This window comes from Buceros rhinoceros, unplaced genomic scaffold (genome assembly GCF_000710305.1).
Source record: "Buceros rhinoceros silvestris isolate BGI_N320 unplaced genomic scaffold, ASM71030v1 scaffold37661, whole genome shotgun sequence".
Classification (NCBI taxonomy): Eukaryota; Metazoa; Chordata; class Aves; order Bucerotiformes; family Bucerotidae; genus Buceros; species Buceros rhinoceros.
Window position 1 is genome coordinate 1 of NW_010393141.1, and position 14,515 is coordinate 14,515.

Below are 14,515 nucleotides of genomic sequence, written 5' to 3' on the forward strand. Positions count from 1 at the left end.
GCCCTCACGTCTGTAGGTCCGGGATGCAGTCGAAGCGGCTTACCACCGGTACGTAGCGCTGTCCGTGCCGGGCGCTGGGATGAACCCCTGTCAGACGGGGGTCTGGCCCCGGGGTGGTGGTTCCAGGTACAGAGACAGGGATACAAAAGGAGGGGATTTTGAACTGCTGGGTTTAAACTTGCCCGGCAAAGCTCATCAGTCTGAAGACAGACATTTACTCCCCTCAAATGGCATCACAAAAGGTGGAATAATCTCCTAGAATGAATGACGTTTAGTTATCTGGGAACGCCTACATTTTTTTAAATTTTATCATATGATTTGTAATATTTGCTGTTCAAGGCTCCCAGTCTCGTACAAATCTGTATTTTCATTAAAACCAGCAAGCTTCTATAAACCGATTTTGCAAAGAAAAGCTGGCAAGAAGTTAACTGATATGTATTAGAAATAATCTAGATCAATAATATTTGAATTGTATTTAAATAATTCTTGTGATAGAAAACCTTTTTATGCATGGGTCAACATTACTGCATGTTTTTAGAGTTTATTTCATCAGGCTAAATTATTTTATTTCAGAATATCCTGGAAGGTTGTCACGCCTTACTACTTTTTGTTTCTGTTCAGTAACTGTAGTTGAACAGGGTCGACTGTATTACTTGAATAACATGTATTTAATTTTTGTTTCAGAGCCTCCATGTATAACAGAAGAAGTGTTTGTAAGTATGCTTTATAAGGCCTCATCGTTTTGTCATGCAACTGTAGAGCAAAAAAAGCAAAAAACATTTTTGGGAACTCTTGTCTGTTTTCTCATTTCTTTCTTCCGTGTAAGTATGAAGCACTGAGTGATTTCTCACAATTTTCTCAGACAAGAAAAAAACCCCAAACCTTAGTATGAAAATAATTTGGAAAAAAAAGTAAAAGCAAACTATGGGGAATAAGGATGGAAATGGAAAGAGAAACAGGATGAAGGAAGGAAGGAAACAATCAACCGGAAGGTTCAACATGCCGATGGTTTAACAATCTTCTCCTTACATTACCTTTTTTCCCCTTTGCTCCTAGCTTGTTGTAGGATTTCCCTGATGTTCGTCTTCTCATTTGAAAGGTGTATATATTTGTCATCTCAGATGAAATGACACCTTAAATCATGCGGGTTAGGTAATGTTTGCTTCTTCCCTATTTTGGATGCATTTGTATACTGTGTATTTTAAAGTATAAATGTATTGCTATTTCTCTTGGGAGCCTCTAGATACTATTTTATCCATACTGTTTATAATTATAAATAGAATCAACAGGAATTCGGTAGAGATAAACAAATATATAGCAGATGTTTATCATGTATAAACATGTATATGAGAACATCTTTCAACTGCATATTTACATCGTGTTAAACCTTGATTCTGCAGGCTACTTAGTGTGACTAGACATGTCTGATTCCAGGAGAGCTCCACACATGGACATCAATCTGTCAGAGTTCTATTCATGATTGGGGTTTTATATTAACTTTTAACTTTTGACATTTAAAGATGCCATTTAATATGGATATTTTTTCAGGAGTGGAGAGGTATTTTTCATTTTAGTGGGTGCTACAATGTGAAATGCAAACCTTTCAAGATGGTGCCACTTTCACCCGCATTCATCTTCTCCTTTGGTGTCCAATAATATTTCAGAATTTCTGTACTTTTTCATGATGGCAGTAATAGAGAAAGCTATCAAATACTGTAGATAGGAAGTAATTAGGGGGTTTTTTTCCACAAAAGGTCTAAGAAATGGTAGTATACCATGGCCAAAATTATTTTAAAATTCCTTTCAATGTTAAAAGAGCAATAGAAATTAGGCCCAGGATGTTCCTATTTGTCTCCAAACTGCATGAAGGCAAAACTGCAGTTTTGAACCAATTTTTAGCAAACCTTGACCTCCAGTTGCAATTGTAAGGCAGATTTTTCTAGTCATAATTTGGACTGTGCAGTAGGAAAGATGGCATGAGAAGAAAGGAAACAAAATACTTCCTGACACAAAAATCTAAGCTATAGTATTGTATTGCAACTCCATAACCTACAATGTACAAATACGAAAGTGCAACTGTGTTTTCAAATGAAAACTCACCACAAAAAAAAAGTGCTCCAAAACCCAGAGGAAAATATATTGTGTATAGATGTAGTAAGATCAGTAAATAGTAAAGCTTGCATTAATAAGATCATAAATATTTTATTGATTAATCAACCACTGTGTTTACATATCTTGCTGTTATATTGGACTACAGAGAATTATATCCTTGGAAAATTAAAAACACGTGTTACCTGCATATTCTTAAAGAGCTTATGCTTTAGCCAGTAATAAATTAATTGTTTTGAATAAGTCCTTTGAAACAAAATATTTTCATGGGGTATTATCATAATTAGCTGTCTTCAGATTCATCCTTATCAGTGTCAAATCTAATTGTGCATTACCCAAATCAAGATGAGGCACACTGCAGCCTGTTTCTAAGGAATTTTTTTGTTAAATGTATTAACTGTTGCTGAGCTGAGATTTCTGGATCTGATTGACTGACTAGCAACATTAGCGAGAGGATTTTCTGTTGACTTCGAAATGCTTAGGTTAGACAGTTAGGTGAGTTCTCCTATTTAATCAGTGCCCTAACATCTCTAGGTCCATGGTACTGCAACTTCTTGGAACCATGGGCCTGTGATCCAAATAAAGCATGACCTCTGTAATGAGAAAGCCTTGCTTTCAGTGTTGTCCATGTTTTCCAGGAATAAGCATGAGCTAACTTGCCTGTCCTGTACCACTCACAGCAGCAACCACAAGTGCTAAGGAATAAATGCTGGCAGACTAAGGCTGGACAAACACCATCAGGTCTGGTTCTGACTTGCCAAGCAGCACATAGGGGCCTACCTGAGTTGATTTTAAAGTCCATCAATTCAAGATTTCTTCCTTATTTGAGTATAAGCTGTCTCTATTTAGGTTAGACGCTGTGGAGTTTGGATCAAGATACTGCCTGCCCGTAGGTGACACCATGTACTCTGTGCATAACCTCTCCTTAATGCTACCCCCACGTGTGCATTTCAATGCTATGAGCTTAAGAAAAAAAAATGTACAAGACCTTTCCTGATATTGGCAAACACAGTTGGTTCAGGTTCGTTCTCCATGCGTTGCAAGGCAGAAATAATAGATTATTCAAGAAAATGATAGTATTAAAAACTGTTTAGGAGTCTTCATTTTACTGAAGACAGATTTCCAAAGACTAGTGGAGTAATGTTCTACTCTTACCCTCTGTCAAATTGAAATGGGACTGGTGGTGGTTTCGAGCACAGTAGAAGTAAGATTGGGATTCATACTTACTGATTTGTCAACAGCAAAAAAAAATTATTTCTGTTCTACAGTTTTTGAGTCTTGCAGGATTTAAAATGCAGAGGTCAGAAAGGGTACAAAACCACCTGCAGATGCAGTCTTCACTTCTGATGAGGTCAACAGGAAGTCTCCCAATTCTGTCAGATTCAAAGTATGGCATATGCTGTTTGCTTGGTGAGCCAAATTATAGATCAGTGCACTTCCTTTTATTCCCCAAATATCCCTCAGAAGATCCCCGAGCAGTAGTGTGGGAACAGAAGCAGGGTCTGGTGAACTTTTATACTCCCCTCCTTCCCAGATGTGTGTGAAAGAGATAATGTGGGGAATTTCCTGACTGTTAGCTTATGCATATTTTTCCAAAAGTAAACATGAATATTCAGAAGCTGTTGGGCTTATGAAGGCTTTATCTGTAAATTTCTTGGCAAAGGATTTACCTTCATGTGTAAATTGCTAAGGACCTCAGCAGTGTGCAATGACCAGAATATAAAAATGATTCATTGATTATATTCTCAAAAGTGGGAATTAACACTTTGCAAAAGTTTGCATGTCATATCTTATGGAAAAATAGTTGTTAGAGGCAATGGTGCATTCAAACCATGTTAGCACAGATTAGTACAAGCCTTGCTTTGTGGTTTTGTCTCTCTGTAGGAAGAATGTTTAGCCACAGATGATATGCTTGTGGACTACTTCAATGAATTTTTGAGTCTTCCGGTAAGTATCTTAGAAAAATCCCGTGCGGAACACAAGAAACACCTTACTAAGATTAATAATAAGGTAATCCAGTTTAGAACATTTTGCCACTGGGTAGTTAAGTGGCTTTTACAGTAGATCTGTATTTTAATAGAAGCAACTCTTATTAATGTTATTATCAGCATCAGGAAAAATAACAGTATTTGGACTTCTGGGGACAGATATTCTCTTGCAAATTTATGAATTTAAATCACAATGCACCAAAATAATATGGATAGGAAATTAGACACATAAACACTTTTTTAAAAGTATAGAGAGTCCACTTTTATCCTAATATCATGACATGCCGATGTAAGAAATGCTTGTCCTTTTACATTCTTCTGGCAATGTACTCAGTGATTAATAAATGTGTTAGCTCAGGAACCAGCTCTGTTTCCCTTCATGGCTGTGAATGTCCCAAAGCTGGCACTCCCCTCCTTTTCTCCCACTATCTGCAGCTAGAAGCATGCAGCCTTACATTGTATTCTGTGTGATGATGTGGTTGCAGTTAGGTAACCACACCAAGTGCCCTACATTTAACCATTTGCTCTATATTTTGCTCTCATGAAGTCACCTGCACTGTCCTGCTTCCTTGTTGTAGCAACTTCTCCCAACTGCATTTTAGTAGTCTTGGCCCTGACTGTCCCCATTCTCTCCGCCCCTGACTATCCTCATTCTCTTCATCCCCACACCTCACACCCATGCTCTCCTGCAAGGTGGCACAGACTTCTCTACAGTGTCACTCATGGCTCCTCGCCAATCTGCCCCAGAGCTGCCGCACAGCCTATCTCCCTCCTAAAGCTCTGCAGTCCAACAGACTGCACTATGAGAACATATATCCATTTCTGCAGCTTGCTTGGTAGGAACCTCCACCAGCATTAGGAAGGGGCAGAATATTTCTTGATGCTCCTTGGATCTAATGGTACAGATCCTATTGGAATAAATTCAGCTATGATTCAGGCTTACCAAACCGAGCTAGACATAGGTGCGCTCTCTAAGCCACATCACAGATATGCGTAAAAATACACGTAATGGGAGTTGTAGAACTAAGGATGGTAAAATGGGCTCCCCATGCCAAGTTTTTGTCTTAAAATACTATGTGGAGGTGTAACTCTGTATCAGATTGTGGGTTTTGCGTACAGCAGTGATACTGTCTTCTCTCAGGAACTCCGCCTTTACATGCTTTCACACACTGCAAGATTCCTAAGAATAATTTTTACAAAGCTAAGGAGTCACAGATGGAAGATAATCTGTGGTGAGAAGGTTGCCCACCCCCCCGCCCCGCAGCTGCTTTAGGATATCTGCCTAAATCCAAGCCTAACTTTGTACCTTCTGTAATCCAGACCTCCTTCGGTATGCCAGCTTGTTCTTAGCGCAGGAATACCATCCTCCATGTCTTTGCTGCTTATTTGGAAACTACGCTCACAAATCACAGAGAATGGAGTGGGTAAGAAGTTCAGCCTGCTTAGTCTGCAGGTCTCCCTGGACAGGCACAGATTTCAGGACATCTATTAGAGGCCAAAATTCTCCTTGGCCTCAGAGGGCTCCTCAGCCCACAGTCTTGGCGCAGCTCTCCAGCTCTGAACCACAGTGATTGTCCAGGCACTCCTGATGGCTCTGGAAAGTTCACAGACACTCCTGAAGTAAATACTGTTTTATGCTGGTAATCTTGATAGTTTTCTAAGATGATACGTGGTCTCTCTTCTATATGGTTACGTATCTTCATGAAAACAGATACTCTGTTAGCTATTTTTATCCGTAATGTTCTCATAATTGGTTTTATTTTCTCTTTGATCTTTTCCTGAGGATTTACCCTCTTCAGGATTAAGTTCTATTAATGCCTTGAGTCCTGTGGTTTGAATACTTTATATTCCCAATTTCCCTTTCCTTCTCAGAAGGCTTCTACTAAAACATGGCACTGAAATTTCCATTGCTTTATTCTTGTTGTGCTTATATGCTGTTGCCTGGGAACAGTATTACCCAGGTGTGCTAGTAGTTAGGCAACAAGTTAAACAAAATATTATGGGATTTGATACAAGAAATCAGGGGTAGCATATGCTTATTTTAAGAGACTGCCTCTGCGTTGATTTATAATGCATCACTAGTGTATGGAAAATTGTATCACTGGGGACTTGCTATAGCAGCAGCAGAGTGGTGTTTTTTGTTTTTGGTATTTTTTTTTTGCTTTGATTTACAGGATATCCTTTAAATGATCCTGGTGCTATAATAATATTCATACAATCTGACATGAATATCTAGGTACTCCAAAGATCTATATACTGTAATGAAGGATACTTTGTAGAGAAAATATTTTCGAAAGATAAAATAATAATAAAGATAACCCTCATGAGGGCACTTGTTGCCAGTAGTACAGTGATTTCACAGTAGCAGAAACCAATTACAAGACATACAAATGAGTTACACCTTCCTTAGTAACTAATCTAAAATGAAAGATTTACAAGAAACGCTGGCCTGAATACATTTCCATTTCTAGCTGGTCAGGCATCCCTGGAATTTGAATCTTTGATCCATGTATTTAAGACATCCAAGAATATCTTTAGCCAGGAATGAAAATTCTGAAGTCAGGAACTGACATGCAGGTGTTGGGGTGTCAGTGATGGAGGCCTCAGAAAAAGCACAATAGTGTCAACTTTTTTTCTCCTGCACTCTACAAGTGGTCTGCTACTTGTTCCAACCCAAGTCCATCCTGGGGCCTTAGCCCTCATTTTCCAGTTACCAGTGATCCTGCTGAAAATGCACTCCTCTCTGCGACCTCAAAGGAGTTGAAACAGAGATAAGATCTGACTGCACCTGAACTGAAGCATATTCCGGAGATGACGCTCTTGGTGACAAGTCCTTGGCTGTGGGTTTCCCTTACAGCAGAAAGATATCAAGAGGACCCAATTTTATCAATTTCAGATTTGAAGACTACTTCTTTTAAAAGTTGTTCTCACTGTAAAAGCTCTCTGTTGAGTAGTCTGGGATCCAGGATTTTATGCAGGTGATGATTCTGAAAGCAATTAAAGCCTAAGTAATATAGTTTTGGCAAACTGGTCTTTCTGAAAACTGAATGATCCTGAAAACCTAGTGCTGTCAAGAGTAAAACCAGGCTTGATCTACAAGCAGCAGATGACATATAGGACAGAAAGCAAAAAGCAATCCACTGTCCTGCATGGATCAGGCTCTTCTGTTTTGAAGGTGGCTGTGCATAATTCGATGCATCAATTCAAGGCATCGATGTAAATTCATTAGTTTCCTCTTTTCTTTTGAGGTGTGAGGAGGGAGGCTGCAGGTGCCAATACAGCCAATACAAAAAGGCTTTTAGTAATGACCTTTTAGTAAGGCCCTATGTGCATGTTATGTTGAGATTTACCGAGGACTAAAACTTGCTTGATAACTTTGACATTCAAGGTTGCAAAAGAAGCATCCATGACTTCTTTTTTTATTGATAATGGGTTTATGCAAAAAGTTGTTCTCTCTTGATTAGATTGTGGTATGTGATTGTGATTTGTGCCTTACTCATCAATGGAAACGAAATCCTGGACTCATTAAAGTCAGTGGGAGATTTGCCATTGACAATGTGCAGTGTGAATTTCCCAGCCACTTCATAAAGCTGCCCAAATTCTCTTCTGGTGTGGACCCTCACTGACGTTTATTTATGATATACGCACACCTGTCTTAAGGAAGTTTTGGCAAAGCTCCTGGATGAGGTCTCCATTCATTCCCACCCTTTCAGGGCCTTAACCTAAGAGGAGGCCAAGCTGTGGTCATTCTGTTGTTGTTGGGATCAGACATTATTTGGGGTGGGATGTGGTGAGCATTTTTAAACATTTGTTAAGTGTATCTGAAGTTAAGTATATCTGAAAACAGTTAAGGCAGAGAACAGTGAGATTTATATGTCCGATATCCTGGCAACATGGTGATGGATGCTGTTTTGGTTTCTGTTTTGGGAGGACCAAGAGAAATCTGCCCTTCCTTCAATAAAGTGTATAACTTTAGGTTTCAAAATTATGTATTTATTCCTCAGTTGAAACCATATACAGTGTGCATTTGACAGCTAAGAAATTTCTTTGCTGTCAAAAATGTACCTGCAATTGTCTATTTATTTAATAGTGCTGCTGTACCACAGTCTGAAAACAGCTTTTTGTTGTTTGCTTGGAGTTTTTTTTCTGAAGCTGAGATTACCTCCCTGAGTTACATTGATCATACTGGGTTCAAGGGGAGAATTTCCTGTGAACAAAATAGTTTGCAAAGTCTGTAGGTTTTTTATTTGTTGGTATTTTCAAGTCCTTTTTGATCCTATTTATTGTGCTACATTTATAGTGCATGAATCCCAAGCTTCAAGGTTGCTGCTAAACTTATTTTTTTGAACATCCTGAGGTAAAACTTGGCTCTGCGGTTTACCCTTTCTATGTGCAAATGATCAAAACCTGTTCCAAACTTGAGAGAGAATGATACACTTAGTCTTTGGTTAGTGTATTTTACCTGGCTGTAAAAAGCCAAAGCCCTTGCCAAATGTGGGGCAAGAAAGATATTTCTTAGTATATTGGATAGTCACAGGTAATTTTTCCCCCTTCCTTTTTAGTGTAAGCTGTCATCTACTCCTTAACATAGGCATCTTCACTGAAGAGATTTCTTATGATTGCAATGACCCAGAATATTGGTGGTGCCATAAACATATTGTCCTGTGAAACCTTGTAAGATTTTACAGCACTTGGCTTCTGTGGGAAAAGTTTTAAGTTCATTAAGTTTTTTTTTTGGTTTTTTTTTGGTTTTTTTTGCGGCTTGTAATATGTGGGAATGGTTAGATTGTGTGTTTTCCTCCAAAGTTCTTCACATACTGGAAGGGAAATGGATTGATTGATCCTTTCTCCTGCACTATAACTGGGAAAATATTTCCTACAAGAAATCAGGTTAATTTTCTTTGTGTTCCCATTTGATTCTTATCATAACATCAGCACTTTCATTTTATGATGCGGATGACTTAAAGTCAGGACTTTTATTATGCTTATAAAAACATTCGGATTTATCATTCCAGTTTTCTGGTAAGCAAGTGAAATATGCTTCTCCAGAAAGGTTTTAACTATTCTAAAATGCTTTTATATAATAGTTTGATGAGATACTCTATCTGGTAGAATTTGGGATTTGTACAGAATCATAGATCACTCAGGTTGGAATGGGCTTTGAGGGGAGAGGCGGGGTGGGGGCTGGTGTGTGGTCTGTAGTCCAGCTTCCTGCTCAAAGCAGGGTCAGTGCTTTACTATTGAGACCAGGTTGCTTGTCACTTTCTTCCATTGGTCTTGAAAACAGCAACTGATTCCATAGTCTCTCTCGACAGCCTGTTCCAATGCTAAATGTCCCACAATTACCTTTTTTCTTTTATCCAGTTGAGACCTCTATTGTTTCAGTCTATGACTGCAGTCTCTTATCCTCCCACCATACACCTCCATGAAAAGCATGATTTTACCTTCTTAGTAACCTCCTTGTAAGTACTGTAAGACTGTTGCTAGATCCTCCCTGAGCTGTCTATTCTTCAGGCTAAACAAGCCCTCTTCTCTCATCCCTTTCTCAAGGGCAAGTGCTCCAGCATCTGACCATCTCAGTGGTCTTCTGCTGGACTTACTCAAATATATGAATGTTCTTCTTGTACTGGGGACCCAAAACTGACTTCAGTATTCCAAAAGTAGTCTATTATCATCAAGTTAAGAAGATCTACTGGCTACTCTCTGTCTGATACAAGAAGTGTGCATGACTCTTGATGTTCCTGGGGCTAGGTAACTACACCTTGATCCAAAACACAGAAGTCTGGCCTAGAACTACCTTTTTCAGTCAAGTATGTAGTATATGAAGTCTTAATCTTCTTATCCCATCAGTGCATGTTCTTTTGTTCCATTAGCATATTTGTCTTAGCAATGATTTGTAGTCAGACTCCCAAAATAGCAATACGCTTTAAAAATTGTCACTAGCGTTTGTTTCACTACATGAAAGTTGTTGTACATTTTCTGTTCAGTTAATTAGAATGTGTACTGGAAAACCTAGATCTAGAGTAAGTTAAAAATGATTATGTAAAAAGTATGTGTCTGTGATAAACTAATGTTGTCTTTGCTTAGATTTCAAGTTAAACAATATGAGACTAAAATAATCTAGTCATGTCTAGTCACGTAGCCCTATATTATGGAATCTGCACTTTGCTTGCTTTTTCCTGCAAGTAAGAGTACTTCAAATCCTTAGAGACTGAAGCACCTTGTTTCTTAGTGTACTTTTTCCTGTTTCTTTTTAAAAAATGTGAAAAAATAAACAAGGTAGAATACATTTGGAGCTTATTAAGGTTGCACAGCTTGTCACTTAAAAGCTGGTAGCGGCCCAAATTAGGTTTTAAAGTAAATGAAATGTACACACAGCGAACTGGGAGAAGGTCTGAATGAAGTATAGAGAAATCTACTATACATAAAAGGCTCTTTAAAATGCTATTCAGTACATCTGGATAAAGAAACCACTAAAACTTGCAGAGTACTCTGGAGAAAATTAATGCCAAAAGAGGCACAAGGTGTCAGAGAACAAAAACCAAGCCATGATTTCAACTGAAGTTAGGTAACTAAACAGACTCATGCAATTCAATGCATGGCTCTGAACAGTGACAGTATGATGTCATAGGCACTAATCATTCACTTAAAGCTCTCTCATGCTACGTGCTTTTCCAGGCTGAGCCTCCACAGTGAGACATTATGGGATAAGTAGGGAATGTTGTAACCACATGTTGCAGCCACATGGTTCGATCCTGGCCATTGCTCTGCAAGACGTTGATTAACAAGGGGGCTTCAGACAGAAGCAACAAAATAGCTGACACAGATATGGTTACTTTGGAATAAAATTGCTCTGTAATATACTTCTATATTATATGTAGCGTGTATTCAGCATATGTAGTATATATATGAATTATATTCTATGTGTATATATGTGATTTATGAAAAGTTCAAGGAAATGAAAAATACAGTGCTTGAAAAAATAAAATAATCTTATTAAGTGCAAGGGAATGACAACTGTACAAACACCAGGTGGGATCCTGTCCGGAATGAAGCCAAACAAAAAGAATTTTGGCACTTTGGTCTGGATATGGCCAGGATTTTCTTCAGTTCTTAAATACAACGTGCCTTCTTGCTTCCAGCTCATTGCAGAGATGCTAATACGCTCTGGTTGTATATAATCTCATTCATAACTGTCTTGGGTATCCCCGTTCCTTCTGTAAAATCCATCCATTTTTTCCCTCTTCATTTCAAGTAAGAGAATTTGAAAGATAGTCTTTTAGGGAAATCCCTAATACCAGAGTTTAAAAGATGAAAGCTGGCTCTGTTTTACTGTGTACAAGTGGTTTTTTTTGAGCTGACAAAAGTTACAATTACATAGCTGAAGCTGAAGTTTGGTCTACCTCATGTTTTATACAGTATCTGATTGAACTACTGATGCATAGTAAAACTACAGACCATAGGTTTTGGTAGGTGTTTGACCTACAAGTAACAATATGGTGAAAAGCCTTTCCTACATATGGAAATCTTCAGATTCATCCTCCTCAAATGCATCTCACATTTAAACGGTCATCTTCATTGCTAATCTTTTCAAAGCTTGATTGTTTGCAGTAATGAATGGGAGAATAGCAGTGGAGATAGTGTAGGTAAGTAGTCTCCTGCAGAACAGTTACTAAAGTCACAGCGAATTATATATTCTAGAAATCTGTGTACAGGATCTATTATTTGCATGTGAAAAACAATGGTCTGTGATCTAGAATGAGTTAGATTCTTGACAATTAAGCTTAGCTGAGAGAAAAAGTAGGAATGCTTTGGTAAGCTATACAGTGAAGAGAACAAGAATACAGGAAAATTACTATTCCAGGTCTGGAGCGTGAACTACAGCAGGTAAGAGAAAAGTCTCATAATAGCAGTTCGCATTCTGCAGGATGCTCCTATACTAGAAAAGTAACTTTCTTAAATGAAGGAGTTCCCTTACTACAATGTAATATACTTTCCTAACTTCTTTTGTAGACTTTTGCCCAGCCAGTTAAGTTTAACTCTGACTTTGGGGTTTTTGAAGTAGTTAATGATGCCCCACAATGCCTCGAAAGCCAGCTGAAAAAAATTCTACATGATCAAAAACCTCCAAACCCCATTTATGATGTTCTAAGGAAAGCAAAGAATGATGGGCAGCTCTCCAAAATGCGCAGCACTTCTCCAGCCTTCAATATTGATCCAAATTACAGCACTATGGTAAGCATCTTATAGCCCCTGAGTTTATATTTAGGTCTTACTGTAGAGATACTGGCAGTAGTTATTGTTGTGTTTGGCTTGGTAGCTTGGGAAAAATGTTAAATTATGTTAGGAAAACATAATGATGGGCCAAATTATGCCCTGCAATGCACATGTGTCTAGCAGACAAGTGAATGGAATTACAGATGTACATCCTGTAGCACAGAATTTTGAAGATTCTGTAGGGCAGGATTCAGTTGTGTGGTCTGAATGCTTTTCAATATTAAAAGAAAAAATATTATGACAACAGTTACTTTACTAGTGATCCTTGGAATGTGCAAATTGACTGAAACTAATGCATCTCAGTCTTTCCTTATTAATTAATTTCCTTGTGTGGGTATGAGCTCATCTGTGGTCTGGCAACGCATAACTCTCTCTTCCATTAATTCCCAAAGGAGTTACATGGTTAGCATCAATTGAAATGGCCAGAGAAAATAATCTTTGGCAACAAGAAAGCGAAATTAGTGGAAAGGTAGGTTGGATTTTAGAAAAAAAATCTTGTTTCAGACCTGCTCAAACACTATCAATATTGGTACTCTTACTCATCTACTTTCAGGGATTTCTTCAGCACCAAATTAGGCAAGTTAAAAATCAAGAGTTGAAGCACTATGTAGACCTGAGAGGATACAAGACAGTGTGATTAGTTTTGGGAGTTGATCTTTAAACAACAGCTTTGGAGGAGTAAAAATACTTCACTGCGATACTTGGTTTATTCCTTTCTTGCTTACTTTGCATTAGCGTGACGGATGTGACTTCAGTTCATTTCATTCAAGGACAGTCTAAGGTCTTGCTACATTTTTAGAAGCAGCTGCTCTAAATTATGTCAAAGCTGGAAAGCTGTGAGAAAAGCGGGGAGTTGTAACAGACTGCTGCTTTGCCCAGTATAAGCTTAATGGTTTTCAGAAAACAAAACGTTGAGAGAGGTCAAAGGCAATTATGTTTAACAAAATGATAGTAATGTGAAATTGCAATTATTTGCATCTAAACTGGACAAATGCTACAACAGGACAAGGCTCACAGACATCCCTACCATGTTAAATAATTTTCACAAATTCTTTGCTTTGGAGCACAAAAGCAAAAGAGCTATTCTCGATTTCTTATTCGCTTTCAGGGTTGAACTGAGGAAATGTATGCTTGTGTAAGTGTGACTAACATTGCTTTCTGGGATAAACTCACAGCACTGCAACTGTGGATGGCCTTTCTTGACGAATTCAAAGCCATGTCACTGTAACTTACATTTTTCATGTGGTTTGGAGCAACAGAGCTCCAAGAATACATTTCTTTCTCTAGACGATTTTCCACAGATGTAAAGCATTATGGCCTTTTGAGGAACAGTATGCCTCAGTACGCTTTCTTCTCCTTTTTGGGGGGAGGGGTGATGCTTCTTCTTATTTTTGACTCCTCTTTACTGGCCAGGTAAAGCAGATGTGTCATCCAGTTCAGCTTGGCATCTCGATGCTGATCTGGAACAAAATGGCCTGCAAAACAGCATGGCAAAAATTGTTACTGCAACTACACAAGGTGAAAGAAGTCGGCTTCATCACTGTATTGCACTATGACTGAACCAGAAGAAGTCATCCCACACCAGCTGCACCAAGAAGTGCAGTTAAAATCACAGAGGATCACTGGTACATTACTAATGAAAATGAACTATGATTGGAGACCCCTAGCAGACCTTTCAGGCTACAGCCTGAATGTAAGCACACCTTCCCTAAGAAATACACCCAGTGGTATTTTTCTCTGAACTTTACTTCCCTCTCAGACTGTTACAAATTTACAGATAAGATGTACATGCACACTTCAAATTATTGATGTGGAGGTAAGTATCTTAGCAACGGTCAAAATCAACTTGGTGTAAAATATTCTAAGAAAAAAACCTGTGTAGTTGGGTAGAATCGATCACAACTATGGAAAGAAATTGGCTGGCATTCCACATACATTGCTTCAGAGAAATCTCAGTTCAGCAAAGCACTTAAGTATGTGTTTAACTTTAATCAAGGGAAGTTAAACACATGCTTAAACTTAAACACGTGCTAAAAGCTTTGCTGGATTGGGTCCCAGCAAGGCCTAAGGCTGACTGGGTAAGGAAGCTAACCAAGGTAACAAACCACATCAGATTAAATGTAACATCTTTCTCTGGGGAA

The 14,515-nt window shown here is 38.4% G+C and overlaps 1 protein-coding gene across 1 annotated transcript in view; it reads left to right on the top strand.

The window, feature by feature from the left end:
- Positions 1–23: 23 nt before the first annotated feature.
- The window catches only part of LOC104501023 (regulator of G-protein signaling 22-like), a gene marked incomplete at its 3' end in the record, with an annotated part of 22,793 nt that continues 8,301 nt past the window's right edge, over positions 24–14,515 (top strand). The window contains exons 1-4 of the mRNA XM_010144757.1: positions 24–48; positions 685–713; positions 3,994–4,056; positions 12,111–12,332. Coding sequence (XP_010143059.1) covers positions 24–48; positions 685–713; positions 3,994–4,056; positions 12,111–12,332 — 339 coding nt within the window. The remainder of the gene's footprint in view (positions 49–684; positions 714–3,993; positions 4,057–12,110; positions 12,333–14,515) is intronic.